Source organism: Dendronephthya gigantea, unplaced genomic scaffold (assembly GCF_004324835.1).
Source record: "Dendronephthya gigantea isolate DGI-Jeju-01 unplaced genomic scaffold, DenGig_1.0 000102F, whole genome shotgun sequence".
Lineage (NCBI taxonomy): Eukaryota > Metazoa > Cnidaria > Anthozoa > Malacalcyonacea > Nephtheidae > Dendronephthya > Dendronephthya gigantea.
The window spans coordinates 180,151-198,626 of record NW_021163112.1 but is presented as its reverse complement, the minus strand read 5'-3'; the positions used below and the strand labels follow the sequence as shown (position 1 = coordinate 198,626).

Genomic DNA, 18,476 nt, shown 5'->3' with positions numbered 1-18,476 from the left:
TTGTGTTTGTGATATCCAACTATTTACATTTCCAATATTTTAATAATTATTTTATGCCAATTACATAACCTTAAATGTCACTTTTAAAGATCATCATATGATATGTTTTATTATATTCTTCAGAAACGATAAAGGGAACCTTTTTACTCTCAAATTCGATGTTATCAATTTTAAACTTTTGATTTTTAATGAAACACTATAAAAAATGTCGCCAACTGACAGTAAATGAGTGACTAACTCGCACAATACAACTTTCATCGTGGCTGACTATCAAAATTATAAACGTACTTGTTTACGCAAAATGTTGGGTAATGTTATAACAGCCGATGGAAATTCAGTATTTTTATCTTGAATTTTATCTGACATGCAACACAGCCTAAAAAGGCTTTAGCTTTGAGCGACAAAAATTGAGATTAAGATTTTTGAATATCGATATCGCTAGATATCAGTACTTGCATGAGTACTAAATTTCAAATATGCACAGTCCTTGCACTTGTATTTCTCTCTTTTTGTTGATATAATTAGAAATTTGAAGAAAAATAAAAATCTTGGTTTTCCAACTATTCGTTCAAATAAAATAATAATAGTATACAGTTTATCCGCTTTCATATTTATAATAAATCACTAATAATAATAAACAGCTTATGATTAGGGTTAACCCTGATCAACCATACACCTAATCTAACCTAATTCTTTAAGGATTAAAGTCGTGTGTGTAGGATTTACTGAACATGGATGGAATTATTACCCAAATTTGTTTTTCATTTATGCCCAATATCAGGTAATTTTTAAACCTTCTGTGCACCAACCCTGACCAAAAACATAAGACAAAGCGAGGTCATTGGATAAAAATTTGATAAACTATGAGGTCTCTCTATAGGCATCAAGAATCCATCAACGAAAGATTCTAGTCTAAATCTTTTAAACAGATCACTTTATTTCAGTATTTAGAAGTTCGCTCAGAACATGATACCCTAGATGTTTTTTGACAAATTGCACATATATAAGATGTTACAGCATTCAAAATCTCATCAGTCGCATCTTACCTGTCGAGATGACATTTCGTAAATTCAAGTTGAACCTTTCCTTTCTAATTTTGAGACGGCAGGTTTTTAATAATTGTTTTGATTGATTTATCTACTCGAAAGCAGCGGTATATCTTTGTGTTTTTATATATTTGCCGCGCACAAGCCACAATATAATTGATTTGCAAACTACATTGATGAGAGGCATGTAACTTCCATAAAACACTGCGGTTCAAATGTTGAGGTTTTGAGATGCGCCGTTGACAGAATGGGAAAATTATGTATATAGGCTTATACTAAACTCAAAGATTAAGAGAAACTTTTTGTCACTGCGTGCGCGGGCGTAACAGTCAGGCGTACAACTCGCGGACAAACAGACAAGTCGGCTTTTATTGACCTATTTTATTTAAGGAATTAACTTTCAGAAAGTTACAATTATACGTAATCTACATTCTACCATTCCATGTTAATATTGCATTTGTTTCTAAACTAATTCAAAGCTAAAAGACCTCATCCTATTTACCTTTTCATCTAATTATATCGCTCATGTTTGCAACTGCTGGCAGGACAAACTCACGTTGAATTTTTCTTATTTTCTGTGTCATGATTCAATGTTTAGTTAAGCTTAAATACATGAACTTATTCCTTGAGAGATTAGATTAGCATAAGGGTTTGGTTGTGGATTAAATTAAACCCTAATCCTAACCTAATCCCAAGGATTAAACTCGTGTATTTAGGAATTGCAGAACATGGACGTATTACCGGCGAATTTGTGTTTTATTTGTCCTATATCCAATATCGTGTAATTATTTGATCCTAATGTGAAAGAAACGTGACTAAATACTTGACACAAAGCTAGGTCATTGAATCAAGAAAGATAAAAACGATAAGGTCTTCTGTTTCCGTTTATACGTTCTGGACTACAGTCATAACCGCTAAGTGTTTATCAAAACACTTCGCCTTGAAGGGTTTTGTTATCTCTGGTGTTGAATCACACCACGCCATGTAGAAATGCTTTGTTTTTTTCCATTTGATAGTGATTGTGTGCTGATGATCTTCGAAGAGACTCGTTTCCATGGTAACTTCGCCTCCGGTTTTAAGCATGCTCACTTGCTCTGCACTCAGAGTGACTTCGTGATAATGAATGCCGCCCTTATATTGAAAATAATGGTAGATATTAGACACTAGTATACTCAATACTGCCTTCCCAAATAACAAATGGACCATTTCCCGATCAAAAAAAAATCCCGAGCTAAAAAAAATCGTCGGAATACTAGGAAATTTTCATCAATATAACTGTAAAGGACATCCCAAAATTGGTAAAATGGGACTGCTCGGCTGCGAAATCGTTTGAACTACGTTAACAAAAAATACGCTTTTCAGATTTCGTTTCAGGTCGAATTTATTACCAGTGTTGCTTTCCCGGTTCGTAAAACCACATCGGTGTTTTCCTCTGGCAAATATTTTGCGGTCGCACCTTCCTGCGCCGCCAATTTCTCACGGAAGAGGTGCGCATGCGTGCCAGACTGCATGACAAAATCTCCAACGGCTTGTATCTCTTTCCAGGCAGTAGAACCTTCTGCGTGTATTGGCATAATAGGATACCTGTGGAGAATATTCAAGGTGAAGTTAAATTTGCAGTCGAATATCACATTTTTTCGGGGGGGGGGTTTAAATTTTATGCACCCTCCTGTCCAAGGAACGTTTGCACAAAATACTCGACTACCTTGTTCTAAGTATACCAACTCCTGGAATATTTGGAAGGAATATTCGGGTACCGGATGCCCGGACCATGCGCACTTCCCCGTCCTGATCTAAGACCCCAACCGAGCCTTGCGTTGTGTCAGCGGCATCGACATGAGTTTCAGTGCCCTCGAAAAATTCGTTCGGGGTGATGTAGTATATTTTGCTGTTGATGCCATCGTAGGCCTTCAATGGCGTTTTTCCGCCATCACGTTTGTTGGCCGTCACAGTCTTACCCTCGTCGCTGCGCTGATCTCCTTTGTAGGAGAGATTGTATGGATTCCATCTGTTCAGCGGTGTGAGGTAGATTATCTCCAGCGGTATCGCGTACGACACTTTTTGCTCGTATTTTGTGCATATATTTTCATCTCCCTCTTCTTTGCAAACGTTCAGTTTCATGCCTGGAGAAAATGGATGGTGAGTTTTCACAGTCTAAACACGATTTTGATCAAAAGTGTGCGAATATATATTGTTCAACTATGTGACCCTTTTCCAACGCAAAAAGCACCATTTGAACTTCCCAGCTAAACCAGGGATTTAGCAAAAACTAAAGGCCCTGTTACACGGTGCAACTTTCCTTGCAACTTGCAATGCAATTCTTCTTTTGAGAGATGTATATTTGGGAACAACGAAACTTTTGTGTTTATTACACTTCATGCACTTGTCTTCTGCAAGACTCTTCACTAATTTACATCTCTTAGAAGTAGAATTGCATTGCAAGTTGCAAGAAAAATTGCACCGTGTAACAGGGCCTTAATTCGCAAGCTCGCTGCGAGTAATTTCGTTCAAACACATTTTCGACAGCTTATATTCTATTGGATGCAAACATGTACCGTCGCTGAGAGCTTGCGAGTTGATTTTCCGATGAGGTGGAAAAGAGCCTTTGTACCTGCGACGTTGGGCTGTTTTGTCATCGCCACAAAAAGATTCGGATCAGAAAACCCGCGATGTCGCGTCTGAACACCCATGGCTCCTTTTTCCTTTACCTTGTACCAGCGGTGATAATACCCAGCATTCAATATCTGGTCTTTTTTCTTGGGATCCAGCGAATACGCTACTTGGCCCAAGGCGTCGTCAACAATGTTCGCCGGGTAATTGTCCTTACCGGGGATCTGGCTCATGAGTTCATCGAGTAGGCCATATTGCCCTACACCATCCTTCCAGGTATCTTTGTCTTTAGGGTTGACTTGAAACCGGGCTGCGCGGGTCTGTAGTTGTTCTTCGACCGTGCGCTTCGATGCAAGCCTGGATGCCAGTTCGTCTACCATGCGTAACCTGTATGCATAGATACAAAGATCTGGGAAACACAAGCATATACATTGATAATACAACGTTATTGATAAGGGTTGATTTGTCAGAACAACGAGTTTCCATACCTTGTAAAAAGAGTGGACAGGATGTAGAATTCTGTAGGAAATCTCTTACCTGTTCACTGGAAGATAGTCTTTCAGAGGATGACATAAAATACGGTAATTCCACTGGGCAAAAACAGCCGTAGTTTCATCTACAGTTTCCATGATCGTTGTTGGAAGGTAGGCGAGATTCTCCGAGTTGTCTTTGCGTCCGTTGTAAGACGTGAAACGGATTTTCTCCTGAAGATCGAACCAGCTGCTTGCGTCAACAAAATGGCGGTCGCTTTCAAAAGGTTCGTCGATATTCTTCGAATTCTTCGTCCATGTTCCCTCAAGGTAGCACAAAACTGGTTTAAAGTACTTCCGGTAATCTCGTACACTGTGATCTTCATTTTTCCACGCCTAAAATTTTTTATCGAGAATTGAACGTGCAAATATAAGGACATTATCTCGTGGTGAAGCTCGAAGAACTGCTTTTGTCAGTGGTAAAATTCTGGCGAAAACATTAGTGAAATAATGCCGGTCGATAAGAGATGATCTTTAGCATTTAGGAAGAGGTGTTTAGACTTTAGTTTAGGTTTTCTCCTGCAATAAAACATTCGGTCAATAGGAGATGATCCTTACTGGACCTCAAAGAAAAACAATTTAGAACTATTAGAACTATCTAGTATAAGCTAAGTTAGTCTAGTTAAGGTTCTCCCCTGTAGTAACACTGGATCATAAGAGATGACCCTTACTAGGCCTCTAGAAGTAACAATTTAGCACTGTTAGAGCTACCAGGGTAAACACAGCCGGTTAGTTTAGTTCAGGTTTTCTCTGCAGTGAATTATGCACATAGCAAGAGATTATCTTAACTATATCTTTGAGCTTAAAACTCTAACTTTGTGAGTGGTGAAACTATCCAGTATCAAATGAAGTTTGGTACACTTTCTTTCTTTACCGTCTTCTTGATTTTAAGATACGTAAAACAATCTTTTTACCTTGAACCACTCCACCATCTCCTCGACTTGTTCTGCAATGACGGATTTATTTGTCACCTGGGACGGGACTTCTGGGAAGGGTAGATCTTCGGTTTTGTGAAATTCACTCGAATCACTGCTGGGCATGTACAGCCGGTAGTCATTATGCCGGGTACGAAACTCGACCCCGTTCAAAACCCCGATGAACTCACCCATTCCTACCGTTCGAATGTTATTCGAATGATCATGAATTGCAACAATTCTTCTGCCACCGTGTGAGTTGTGGTAATAGGACTTGGTTCCCCCTTTCCCATTTCGCGTCTGTTTAACGCCCGACTGCCCCTCCGACCGAAGACGTTCCTCGATGAAAAGTTGTTGCAACATCATCTGGCGGGTCAAGGCTCCAAGTCGCGTGTTCAATTTTTTCGAGTCTTCTTTGGAGCTCTTCAATTCGTTGGCGAGAGCTTCCATTTCCAGTCGTATGGAGGCGATATCTGCCGTCGCATCGTCGGAGAAATAGTTCATAAACGACGCTGTGGTTGAGGACAGGATCAATGCACACAGCAGCACAAGAATGCTGAGATTCATTGCTGTTGAAAGGCTGTAACAGAATTCAAACGCAAATGTAATCACTAAACCCGGACCCGACTCGGCTACGGAACTTAGCTTCGGAACGGGATCTAAAGAACTCAATTTAAATTACCGATTTCGATTCGCTACGGTTATAAAAGCTTGCAATTTAAAACTTAGTGTTGGAAATCTGCAGACAATTCAGATTTTCCGGAACGCTGGTCCAAAATCTCACACTCTGGGACTGTATATCATTTTACGTTTATTCACAATTAAGTACAACATACCTCCTTTGAACTGTCTAACCACGATACTATACTTCACGTTACTGCTAATAAACAACACTACGACTTTGACCTATATTTATAAGAACAAAACAGGATGCTTTCAAGGACTATCGGATGTTTTTCTGAAGTTTTACGTTTTAGGCTTACGTTACTGAGGATCTTAAGATACAAGAAATCAACAACGCGGAACTTGACATGAAATCAGCCAGTAGTTTTAAGAACCCAGTTTTAATTAGTTTTACCACAGTTAATGGAATATACATGGTTTGGAGACCACATAAAACTACAATACAACTCATAAACTATGTTGAGGTAGATTTATGCAAAAAATTGTTCCTTTTTCATCACGTGCCTATTGTATTTTACACAGGAAACCCAATAGGAATCTATATTGTTCAAGTCAAGGTTGAGGGGCTTAGCAAGACGAATGCCATTGGTACGTTTGGCTAAAATACAATAGACACGTGACGAGAAAGGAACCATTTTTTGCATAAACCTGCACAATAGCATACTTAATGAGTTGTATTGTACTCAGTTTATTTAGTCTCCAAACCATGTATATTTTGTTAACTGTGGTTTTACATACAGTCTGACCTTGCTTACCGAAAGGTCTCCATAATTTAAATCAATATTATAAGAATATATAGATTAATAATGAGTTAAATCAATATTATAAGAATATAAACTCTTAATATAGTAAATTCTAGAGGTTTGAAGGGTCTTAATATTGTACCTTCAGAATACAAAGAAAGAATTAATCACTACTAACGAAGTCAGCATATTACAACCTTGATAAAAATATCAACAACAGTTATAGAAAGAGAATAATTTAAAAAATAAACAATAATATCTTGATATATCTGTAAATCATTGCTGGTACGTTATAATTTGATATGTTAAAAATTACCTGTTTCGTGATACCATAAAACTTTATTCAGTGAGGATTACAATGTTACCAAGAGGTATCCTCAATAAGTAATGTAAAAGATCTTATTAAGAATTACAACGAATTTGCATGAGCTACTTGCATATACAATACATTTAAATTTATTATTATGGTCTAAGTCATAGTTTAATTAAAGAAAAAGGTTTTGAACTTTTTTTTATGAGAGTTAGTGAATAATTATCAATGATTTTTAACTGGGAAGGTAAATAATTAAATAGGCTTGCACCAATATGGGACTGATATTTTGGATTTAGCTTGCTCGGTCTTGACTAAAGGAACCTTAAAGTGTGTCGTTGTCGATCTAGTTTGAATTGGGCAAGAGTCGAGAACGTAAACAAACACCTTTCGCAGATCCGGTGGCCAAGATATTTTTTAAGTGTTGAGTACCATCATAATTTTCTCATTTTTATCAGACCGAAAATATAAGTATAGGTTGGCGGGAAAGCAATATTGACGAGGGTACTTTGCGGTTGGCCATGCAAGAATTAGCTTCGAGAAATTTTATGAATTCTTTGTTTGCAAGTGGGTTGAAGGTGACTATGTATGCGTTTCAACAGACAGAGTCTGGAGTTTTATTGTAGATAGTGTGAATTTGTCTTTCAGTTTCCAATTTCAAATATTGATCAAATGTGACTCCGAGTAGGATAGCGGAAGTAATCTCCACGATAATATTGTTAGTGATCTCAATAGTTAATGGGTCAAGGTCTGGAAATTTGGGTTGGGAATATATTTTTATAAATTTAATGCAACACGTTGAAACTGTAAAACCTTTTTATTAATGATTTATTTAAACATCCTTTGAAACCAAAGTCAGCTAATTAAACAAGACATACATCTATTGTGTTTGTGATATCCAACTATTTATATTTCCAATCTTTTAATAATTATTTTATGCCAATTAGATAACTTTAATTATTATATACCACTTGTCAAATTCTGGTGTTCGTTGCATTTCATTGGTCGAGAGCAAATCACGCGAGAGTGACGAAATTTTGATGTCGCCAGCGCGACACCTATTTACCGAGAACTTAGAAAACATTATATTTTGTGGACCCTCGACCATCGATATTATAAATTATCTTGTAGGTACACCACGTAAGTATTTAATACTGCAAAGCTTTCGGTTTGTTAACCCGGGCATTCTTTAGTACCATTGAACATAGTAACAACTAGGTCTAGAAACAAAATGAGGATTACACTGTTACCAAGAGGTAATATAGAAGATCTTATTAGGAATTACAACGAATTTGCACGAGCTGCTTGCATATACAATGCAGTTAAACTGATTTCATAGTTTAATTGAAGAAAAAGGTTTTGAACCTTTTTTATAAAAGTAAAGAGTTAGTGAATAATTATCAATGATTTTTAACTTGGAAGGTAAAGAATTAAATAGGCTTACACCAATATGGGACTGATATTTTGGATTTAGCTTTCTTGGTCATAAATAAAGAGATCTTTAAGTCTGTCGTAGTCGATCTAGTTTGAATTGGATGAGACTCGAGAACGTATGAACAAACAACTTTCGTAGATCCGGTGGCCAAGATGTTTTTAAAGTGTTGAATACCACCATAATTTTCTCATTTTGATCAGATTGGCTACTAGAAGGTGACTACGTATGCGTTTCAACAGACAGAGTCTGGAGTTTTTTTGTAGATAGTGTGAATTTGTCTCTCAGTCTCCAATTTCAAATATTGGTCAAATGTGACTCCAAGTAGGATAGCGGAAGTAATCTCCATGATATTGTTAGCGATCTCAATATAGTTAATTGGTCAAGGTCTGGAAATTCGGGTTGGGAATATGTTTTTATAAATTTAAATTACAATACTTTTACAATTAAGAGACATTTTGTTGTGGTTGGTCCAACACTGATCTTGAAGACACGCCTGACTTTGGACAGACACTAAGTTATGATAGTATACAGTTTATTCCCTTTCAATATTTTTAATAAATCACTAATAATAATAAACAGCTTGTATATAAAATATCGTCTTTGGTAACAACCGAAGAACAAAGCACACATGAATTTTTTTTTCTGGTTAAGGACAATTCGCAACTAAAAGACCTCGTCGTATTTTTCCTTTTATTCCAGTGATCTCATTTCAATGTTAGACCTGGTACGACAACGGACAACCTTAGTTGAAAGTTGTCTTTACTCATTTCTGCTCCCATTTAAGTAATAACTCTAATGTAATGTCCAACCACGATAGTTGACGCTACAATTCACGTCTAATACACGATGCTATGACTTTAACCTATATTAACAAAATGGGATACTTTATTAATCGATGATGCATTTCCTTGACGCATTTCGTACAGGACTAATTGGGTTTTCTGTCGTTTTATACGCACCCTAGATGCAATTAAACTGCATTCGTGTCCGTTTACGTTATTTGGGACCTTACGATGCACAAATTCTTCGATGCGTACGTGACATGAAAAAAATACATACACCTCTGATTTTGTTTGCCAAATGGTGTCCATAATTTAAATCAATATTATAAAAGAAGACTAAATAGATTAATATTAATTAAATCAATATTTTAAGAATAAAAACTCTTATAATACATTCAAATGCGACTTAAATAAGTAACCTATAAATTTATTTAGCTTAATGACAAAGTATCTATTCACAATCTATTCTATTCACATGTAAATAACTCTTGTACTTGTAGTTACGTTGATTTTTTTCTTTTTCATGTAGCTACTTATTTACTCTTAACCATTTTTAACCAACGTTTTTTATTAGAGTTAGTGAATAATTATCAATGATTTGTAACTCATGCAGAAGGTAAAGAACTGAATGGACTTGTGCCACTATAGGATATTTTAGATTTAACTCTCCTAACGAAGGCCCTCAGGTCGAAACATCGAGAAGTGTTGTCTATTCTAGGCAGTTGCTATAAGAAAAGACCCTGGATACGAGGTTGTTGTTATACCACATTTGATGCTAAGCTATTTTAGATTTAGCTTGCTCGGTCTTAACTAAAGGAACCTTTCAACCTCGTACCCAGAGTCTTGGTACGAGGTTAGGAACCTTTAAGGCCGTGGTTATCGATCAAGTTTGAATTGGATGAGAGTCGCGAACGTAAACAAACGACTTTCGTAGATCTGGTGGCCAAGATGTTTTTAAAGTGTTGAATACCATAAGAATTTTTCTCTTTTTATTCAGAAGATATAGCTATAGGTATCCTATTAAGTTGATGGAAAAGTTATATTGAGGGTATACTTCGCGGTTGGCCATTCAAGAATTAGTCTCAAGGAGCAGCACCTTTCTGTAGTTTTAGTAGTCATTTTATGAATTCTTTGTTTGCATTTCCCAGAGTGTGCAAGAGTATATAGTAGATGCGGGTAGATTATTGCAGAATAAAACTGAAAATGAATACGGCATTGAAAAGTAAGGTGACTATGTATGCGTTTTAACAGATAAAGTCTGGAGTTTATTGTAAATAGTGTGAATTTGCCTCTCTATTTCAAATATTGGTCAAATGTGACTCCAAGTAGGATAGCGGAAGTAATCTCCATGATAATATTGTTAGTGATATCAATAGTTATCGGGTCAATGTTTGGAAATTTGGGTTAGGAATATATTTTTATAATTCTAAGTATTTTTAGAATTAAAAGACATTTTGTTGTGGTTGGTCCAAAACTGATCATAAAGTCACGTCCAACCTTGGGCAGACACTATAAGCTCGCGGATATTAGTTCCGGGAGGGATTAGGTAGAGTCATTTGCGAACAAGAACGACTTGAACTTACTGACGTAATAAAAACAAGAAAGATATAGTTGGACCCAGAATAGAGGCAGAATAGATCCTTGAGGCACGCAAAATACAATACAATGCAACACGGCTAAGCTGTAAAACCTTTGTGACAGTTCTATAGCTAATTTGCCTTATGGAAAGATGAAAACGAAGACTTGATTAATAAATTTGATTATTTATTATTTATTTAAACATCTTTTGAAACTAAAGTCAGCTAATTACACAAGACAGACATCTATTGTGTGTGTGTCCAACTATTTACATTTCCAATCTTTTAATAATTATTTTATGCCAATTAGATAACTTTAGTTTAAATGCCATTTTTAAAGTTCATCATATATATGTATTTTATTATTATTATGATTATTATTATTATTGAAAACATATTTTCAGAGGATGTAACAATTCAGGATGTATACTGCCAGTGGCGGCGCCAAGGGGGGGCAAGGGGGGGCAAATGCCCCCCCATATTTTTTTCTGCCCCCCCATTTTGCCCCCCCTTTCTCAAATGTCTGCGGAAATTATTGCCGTAAAAGATAATATTTAATAGTAATAAATTGAAATACAAAATAGCTACAGGATAAAATGGGCGTGACTGTCAATTGTTGACACATCGTAATCTATTACACACCGGTTTATGGATTTCTGTTTGAAGGATTTTGCCCCCCCAAAATATTAATTTGCCCCTCAAATGCCCCCCCAAATTTTCAGACCTGGCGCCGCCACTGTATACTGCTAATCAATCGTTCCGTCTTGATTGGCATCAACTTTACTTTTTTTCAACTCACTTTCCGACTGAAATATGTTGCACGTATCCAGGTAACTTCCCGAGTTGTAGTGGCAGGAAACTACGACGAAACCAGCCTGTTTCAACATAACTTCGACTTCTGATTTTTTCACACAATATTCTGGGACAGGAAGCTTCTCGATTCCTTCAACGAGAAAGTCCTCAAGCGCAGTTGATAGAATTTCACTCTGTTCCTCGACGCTCTGAATAGCGATTCTTATTCCAGGCTTGAGAACTCTGAACGCTGTTTCGATGAAAATTTCTTTATCCTTTGGATGCAACCACTGGAAGACGAAATTACTGAAGTGTATGTCATAATACGCTTGGTTATGATGAGGAAATTTGCTGGAGCTTTGGCCATGTATAAACCTGAGATTTTCTCTGCGGTTTTTATTCATGGCAATATTTATTCTATCCAATAAAGGATCCACTCCAACGATCTCGCTATTAGCACCTAGCATGTCTGCAATACATGCGGTTAGTCATCCGATTCAGTGAAAAGATAGCATTATACGAGCCTTATACTTTATTTTGCAACTTTATTTTACGATACACCAAAAATACAAAAGCTAGGATACAGTGCAAACTAATCTAATATGACGAGACTTTCGCGGTTGAATCTCGATGTAAATGGTTGGTTACATGCATCGTAATTGTTTAGAAGTTACAGTGCCACCTGGAACAATAATAAAATCATACTAAAGTTATCAACGGTACCGGTTTCCACAAAATCTACCCAGCTCTTTGCACTTGCCACAAAGTTCTTTAGGATGCTGTACACTAGGGTCGCCCACGTCCAAACCTTCTGGTGCATTTAAAGGTCTTTGCGTGTGTGGAAAGACTTCGTTGTCGCATTTCTGGCATTTTTGCGAAGTGTTTTCCCAACTGTACGCACTCATCCAGTGACGGCCACATTCGCACTCATACTCTCCAAAATATCTTTTCTCTTTTTTCTGTATGATAGGAGTTTTTTCAAGAAATGTTTTAGTTTGATATCATGAAAATGTTACAGTTTCAAATATAGCTAGCATGCATAGGAAGCATTTTGCAAATTTTTAAATATCATGTATCAAATTTTTAAATATCATGTATCAAATTTTTAAATATCATCAAGCCCTTTTAACCACTGGAAATATATATTTCCATCATGAACTATATATGGCTTTTTAGCGCTCGTAATTTAAACATTGTTGCATAGGCAAATTAATTGTTTTTTTGTTCAGTAAGAATCTGTCTTGAAAGCCGAATATGACATTGCAGACAATGGTGTCAGTGCATTATTTATACCTGCATGCTATGTATAAAAACGAAGTTTCATTAGAATCGCTTTTAATTTTACAGTACAATGAAATAAATATAGCTTATATATAATATATATAAATCCTCCATACATCCTCCATGAAGCCGTATATCATAGATCCCACTTCCCGGAAATTAAACTTTATATACACACATTTCAAATGTAATCCGTGTTATAAATTATGGAAATATTTGGAACAATTCTGGTTCAGTTCTACTCTTTTTGTCAAATAAATTACATTGATAAACGGCATCCATGAAGCCGGAAGCGTGCACGCTATGCATCACCAGTATATATTAGATTCCTTCAGTTTGAATGTGTATTTAAATATTGACTACATCAGGAAACCTGTTGAAAATTTCGATCAAATTGCGACAGCTTTATTAGAATCGGACAAACAAATTCCTAAAAATCTCATCGCACCTGTCGATATGACCTTTTCATGTACTTCGGCATTTCGCTGCTCTCCGCTGGGTCGCTTATTTTCTTCTTGTCTCTAGAAACGATGCTTCGGTCTAGTGGATGTTTGTTTGCAGTCGTAACTACGACACACTACCTGTCAACCTCGTACCATGGTCAAGGCTGGTCACGTGTCACGCATATTTTGCGTGATAAATTTAAAGTCTTATCTGGGAGTGGTGGCATACGAGTTGTATTGATCCGTTTTGAAAATTGAAATTTAGATTGGTCATTGTTTCGTTTTGATTATACAGAACTCGCAAAAGTTTGGATTTCTTCTTCGCCACTATGAACTTAATAAATCTTGGATTGAAATTAAATACATCCTGATCCTGTTGTGAGACGCATCACACATGCAGTAATATTTTAAATTACACAAGTAAAAAATTCTGGTCAAATTTCACTCATTCGATCTCAAGTCTCGACCGCCGCAACGGCTAGCACACCGAATGACTGGGAATCGACAGCTATTTCACGTTGCAGACGTTGTAACTGTGTCGCTGATCCAGGGCACGGTAAAAATCTCGTTCGTCAAAAGAATAAGACCATTTTACGAAACGCGGAGTTCGTTTATGCAGGCAACGAGTTGCGACAGACTCACAGACACAGTGCAATTTTCTTGCAACTTGCAATGCAATTCTACTTTTCGAAGATCTAAATTTGGCAAATACAAAACTTGTGTTTATGTCACCAGAGAATAGGCAAACCGTGCAACACGCATGCGAAGACTGGAAACTAAAAAGAAGCAATATTGCCAACATGGCGGTGACGATGTACGCGTTTCTTGAAGCAATTTTACTTCTTGTCAACGCCGTTGCCGTCCTTAACGAGGAAAGATTCCTAGCTAAAAGTAAGTTAGATTATTTTACGACACACCAATTACTAATCACAATATTTCGTGTATTTTTCTCTAGCATTTGCATGGGTTGAAAATTTGATTCATATTTCATAATGAATTCATTGTTTTCATTCGTCTCTCCTGCGATTTCCTGTAATGCAATTATATGTCGTCTAAATACAGTTTAATGCATCAATTAGGTTTATATTCAAATGAATATTCCTCAGTAACAGTAGTCTTGTCTGTTTATCCTAATAATTGTGGGGTGATTGACTGATTCAGTCTGATTGTTGCAATTTTACTTGTTACAATTTCCCTTGTAAACCTCAAAAAGCCATCAGAGTGAATTTAAGGGTGTATGGTAGTCTGGTGGATGAATAGGTACAAGTGCTTGAACACCAAAGTGGAAAATACAAACCAGGAATCAAGAATTAAACCTCAGTCATTTTACTCATTATTTTATTTATTAATACAAAAGATAAATTGATAAAATCATACATATTAGTTTTCATGAGAAAGTCCTATACATCAATTTAGAAGCTAGTAATCACATCAATAAATCTTTGTGATAAAGTCTTTGATCAGTCAATTTAAGTCTGACTAGGACTAATGTTGTTCATCCATTTGTTACGTTTGTTGTGTAGGCAAATAGCCAATAGCAACAAACATAATCCACAATGGTTAGTGTTGATGTAGGTACATTACTAGCTAGCTAGCTAATGGATGGCATAATCAAGGTAACTAACCCGTGTTTTTAAACAGTTGGCTGGGGGCGAGACCAGATCAATCAACCTCAGGGTTTTGGACATGAAGAAAAAGGTGTAAAACAACAAATTGCTAACCTAATCCACGCCGTAAGAACAGTCATGAGAGGTAGGAAGCAAAGATAAATTGATTCAAAAGAAAGGAATTTTCAAAAATCAAAATGTTCAAAGTAATTGAAAAGAACATTATTTTTTTTAGTCCCTCTGATATTCCTGAATGCTTTTGCAATTGTTATGGAATTGTTAATGGGTTAGGAAACAATCTGGCTGTCAATGTTCAGTATGAATTTGCGGAAAGTGGGAAATGTACAGTTATTGATAAAAAACTATAGTAATATTTTAAATAAATTCATTAAATACATTCGCAGAATTGTTGAGCTTTATAAATACTCCTAATTCAATCATTGACTTATTTTGTCAACAATTTTAAACACAATAGTGTATAAATTTGATTGTTGGTCTTATAACTGGAACTTTTTTGAAGCCACATAGTTGAATGACCCCTTCCTGGTAAACACATCACTTGACTCCCACTATAGACATTATCTACAAAAAAAACATTTGATTTATTTTGTACAATCATGAGAGGTATGAAGCAAAGATAAATTGATTTAAAAGAAATTAATTTTCAAAAATCGAAATGTTCAAAGTAATAGAAAAGAACATTATTTTTTTAGTCCCTCTGATATTCCTGAATGCTTTTGCAATTGTTATGGAATTGTTAATGGCTAGGAAACAATGAGCAGTGTTGCCATAAGCAACTCTATTTGCACAGTTAAATGGAGTGTGATATTGTTCAAAGCCAGACAATTTTACTTTCCAAGATAACATGTTATATGGCAGTAGTTTCCAAATTGAATGGAAAACTAAAATATACAATAATAAAACCAATATTAGTCATACCTTTTCATAAACTGTCCAGGACATTGCTGATATCAATGTTCTTCTTAATGCTCGTGGAACAAAACCTTTAAAAAATCCCTGCAAACCATTGTTCTGAAATGGTGTGATGAAATACTATATTAACCTTTTGATCATCCATATCACTACATCACATTCAAAGTCTATTACCTTGAAAATATTTTTGATTATAGCAGTAATCTTATAAGGTTCCGAGCTTGCTTGTATCAATGTTTTAACAACATCTGCAGGGTGAGTGAGAAGGGATGCAAATATCCCTGATGTTAGTCCACATATTGCAATGGATGGGGAGCTCAGCTTTTCTTTTCCAAGACCTAAAAAGATCACTTATTAGTACAATAAACGTACAGCAACTTTGTTTAGTTGAGTCATGGTTGAAATATCGCTGGTATTGATTTCTCACTTTGTTTGACAATTTCTTTGATGCGACCATAAAACATCAAATAGGCACCAGAAAATGGGGCGTCGCGTATAATTGTTGTAAAACTTCCACGGTATAAACCTAGGGTGCAGTAAAAGGTAAATTACTTTCAAAATATTGATTCAACATACATCAAATGTTCCCATTTAAATAGCAACAATAACATTTTAGTTTTAAACACCCACTACTATGTAGACATACATTGTAGTTTCATGCACATATAGTTCATACCTCGAACACCTTCGGTTGACCAAATGTAAGTAAATGCTTTTGGGACTGTCTTGTAATGGTATTTACCACTCTGTAAGATTTGGTAATAGTTTTAAGTTTATGTTAGTTCAAAGTGTAATAATATTACAATAATATTACGAGCACCTTGTTTGGATTGTTTATTGGTAGATCAAATATAATTTGTGAGAAAAGGAATCAGATTTGTTGAAAGCAGTACCTCAAATCTTATTTTGATAACATTGATTGGCATAAGACAAAGCACAACAAAACCTCTTGCAGATGCACCCAATGCAAATCTTTTCACACTACTTGGTTTCTCTCTAATGATACATCAAAATAAATTGGTACTAAATTGGAGGGTATTGGTGTTGGAGAGATGTTTGTAATTGAGAGAGGTGTAAAATTATGAATGGAGTATTGCTCAGGGAAGTAATAAAATTTGAGAGAAAGGGTGTCTGTATTAAAGAGCCAAGCTTACTATGTTCAAGATATAGGTATGTTCTAATTAGAGATGGGGGTCAAAGAGAGAGCTAGCTGTTTCACATTGGAACTGGACATATTCTAGAAAGGAGCATCTGAGCAGTAGTGTCAGTATATATTAGAGATACTAATTTGAGTATGAATAGCATGAGCCCCTGTCATACCATACCATACCTGAGTCTCCCATCAAGCAGATGTAGACAACCGTAATATAATCCAACTCCAGGAACTGTACGATAGAGTGACTATGCATAGGAAAGCACAAACGATTTTTTAACAATCTAGAAAAGAATTCTAATCGCACAAACCATTAGGGTCAATTCCCAAGTGGTTTTGTGACAGGTAGCATATACACTTTGACATTTTGAAGCAGCATTTTGCTGTAATTAATTGTTGACATCCTTGTATTTTCAGTTAGCCTATGTAAGTACATTATGCCTAAAGGTATGCCCACTCAAACACTACCTGTCATATTGGATGAATTCAACATATGTTAAATAATTACAGAAATTGGATTGTGTTTCAAAATATTCAAGTTTACATGCAGTTTTCTAAAACAGATTGATTTAAGAGTTTGGCCAATCAGGAGATTGTGAGTACAACATACTGGTATAGTTCCCTTCCATAACCCAATGACTTTTTCATTTTTTAAAACTTCCTTGAATGTTTCCCTCAAAACGTCATGCCTGAAAAGACAGGTTGATGACGTGAGTAGCTGACTATATGCAGAGCATTTTGCTACTGGAAGTTACCGAGATAAGGTATCATTGTCTGGATACCAAATTTACCAGAACACCAAGTTTACCTGTTACGTGAATCGATTTGTATTCTAGTTTTGAGGAGGTCGAGAGGTTGCAGTAGTAATGTGGATGTTGTTCCACTAAATGATCCACTGATTATAGCTGTTGAGACATTCTGACAAATATATCAAAATAAATAAGTTTAATAAGGTGTAGCAGGTGTAAAGTATATTTAAAATACTGGTACCAAGGTTGTCACTTGTCAGAAAACTACACATGGTATTGCTAGACACATTTCAAGTCAATCATTGGTTTAACGAAATAAATAACAAAAGACATTGAGAGGTTCATGCTGACTGTCATTTGCATAATTTCCGCAATAAACTCCAAAGTACTCACCCTAGCTCTTTTTTCACTCATTCCAAAACTCCATTCACTTATTCATCACCCAGCGGACGGCTTGATTTCATACAGTATTAAAACACATTAAAACCTAATAACACTATCATTTATTTGCAAATTTGATTTGCAATTCGCAAGCCATATTGTCAATATTTCATTCTTTCATTTATTCGCCATCCATTTTTTTTCCCACCGAATTTCAAACATTGCGAATAGTAGCCGAAGTTGTACCGAGTAGGCTACGATTAGTGTCGGATTTGATTAGGCTATTTCATCCATCCAGTTAAATTTACGGGTCAGTGAATGACGAATCAGGAACCGAAGTTAACCCGAGTGTGTTCCGAGAGATATATTCGGAAATTAACTTGACGAACTTGACGTACATTGCAGCATTCGAGTTTATTAATTTTCCTTGAAAAACGGCATTATCGACATTAAAGTATCTTGTTGTTTAGGGAATTCTTAGGAAAACTAAGGAATTTTGTTATCCT

The 18,476-nt window shown here is 36.0% G+C and overlaps 3 protein-coding genes across 3 annotated transcripts; 1 reads left to right on the top strand and 2 right to left on the bottom strand.

Moving 5' to 3' along the window:
• Positions 1–1,427: 1,427 nt before the first annotated feature.
• LOC114534508 lies at positions 1,428–5,974 on the bottom strand. Its single transcript, XM_028555962.1, has 7 exons — positions 5,937–5,974; positions 5,101–5,680; positions 4,194–4,522; positions 3,658–4,043; positions 2,752–3,169; positions 2,435–2,630; positions 1,428–2,177 (listed from the first exon to the last, which is right to left on the bottom strand). The coding sequence occupies exons 2-7, from the start codon at positions 5,665–5,667 to the stop codon at positions 1,932–1,934; spliced, it is 2,142 nt and encodes a 713-aa protein (XP_028411763.1). The 5' UTR covers positions 5,668–5,680; positions 5,937–5,974; the 3' UTR covers positions 1,428–1,931.
• A 7,967-nt stretch (positions 5,975–13,941) lies between these two features.
• On the top strand, positions 13,942–15,160 carry LOC114534559 (immediate early response 3-interacting protein 1-like). Its single transcript, XM_028556022.1, has 3 exons — positions 13,942–14,038; positions 14,789–14,899; positions 14,990–15,160. Exons 1-3 carry the CDS (start codon positions 13,948–13,950, stop codon positions 15,043–15,045), a joined length of 258 nt encoding a protein of 85 aa, XP_028411823.1. The 5' UTR covers positions 13,942–13,947; the 3' UTR covers positions 15,046–15,160.
• Positions 15,158–18,231, bottom strand: LOC114534558 (mitochondrial glycine transporter-like). The gene is made up of 10 exons (XM_028556021.1): positions 17,983–18,231; positions 17,649–17,758; positions 17,451–17,529; positions 17,018–17,088; positions 16,581–16,683; positions 16,364–16,433; positions 16,115–16,213; positions 15,862–16,025; positions 15,694–15,786; positions 15,158–15,336 (listed from the first exon to the last, which is right to left on the bottom strand). The coding sequence occupies exons 1-10, from the start codon at positions 18,001–18,003 to the stop codon at positions 15,310–15,312; spliced, it is 837 nt and encodes a 278-aa protein (XP_028411822.1). The 5' UTR covers positions 18,004–18,231; the 3' UTR covers positions 15,158–15,309.
• Between the last annotated feature and the right edge of the window lie 245 nt (positions 18,232–18,476).

What these genes read in the sequence shown, in the direction of transcription:
- LOC114534508 (XM_028555962.1), bottom strand. Translation starts at nt 5,667, where the DNA reads ATGAATCTCAGCATTCTTGTGCTGCTGTGTGCATTGATCCTGTCCTCA. An exon ending in AGATGGTGGAGTGGTTCAAG is followed by an intron (nt 4,523 to 5,100) that starts GTAAAAAGATTG and finishes AAAAAATTTTAG; the next exon opens with GCGTGGAAAAATGAAGATCA. An exon ending in AAAACAGCCCAACGTCGCAG is followed by an intron (nt 3,170 to 3,657) that starts GTACAAAGGCTC and finishes CATTTTCTCCAG; the next exon opens with GCATGAAACTGAACGTTTGC.
- LOC114534559 (XM_028556022.1), top strand. Translation starts at nt 13,948, where the DNA reads ATGGCGGTGACGATGTACGCGTTTCTTGAAGCAATTTTACTTCTTGTC. An exon ending in GGAAAGATTCCTAGCTAAAA is followed by an intron (nt 14,039 to 14,788) that starts GTAAGTTAGATT and finishes GTTTTTAAACAG; the next exon opens with TTGGCTGGGGGCGAGACCAG. An exon ending in CGTAAGAACAGTCATGAGAG is followed by an intron (nt 14,900 to 14,989) that starts GTAGGAAGCAAA and finishes TATTTTTTTTAG; the next exon opens with TCCCTCTGATATTCCTGAAT.
- LOC114534558 (XM_028556021.1), bottom strand. Translation starts at nt 18,003, where the DNA reads ATGAGTGAAAAAAGAGCTAGG. An exon ending in TTATCAAAATAAGATTTGAG is followed by an intron (nt 16,434 to 16,580) that starts GTACTGCTTTCA and finishes CAAATCTTACAG; the next exon opens with AGTGGTAAATACCATTACAA. An exon ending in CCTGGACAGTTTATGAAAAG is followed by an intron (nt 15,337 to 15,693) that starts GTATGACTAATA and finishes TTTTTTTTGTAG; the next exon opens with ATAATGTCTATAGTGGGAGT.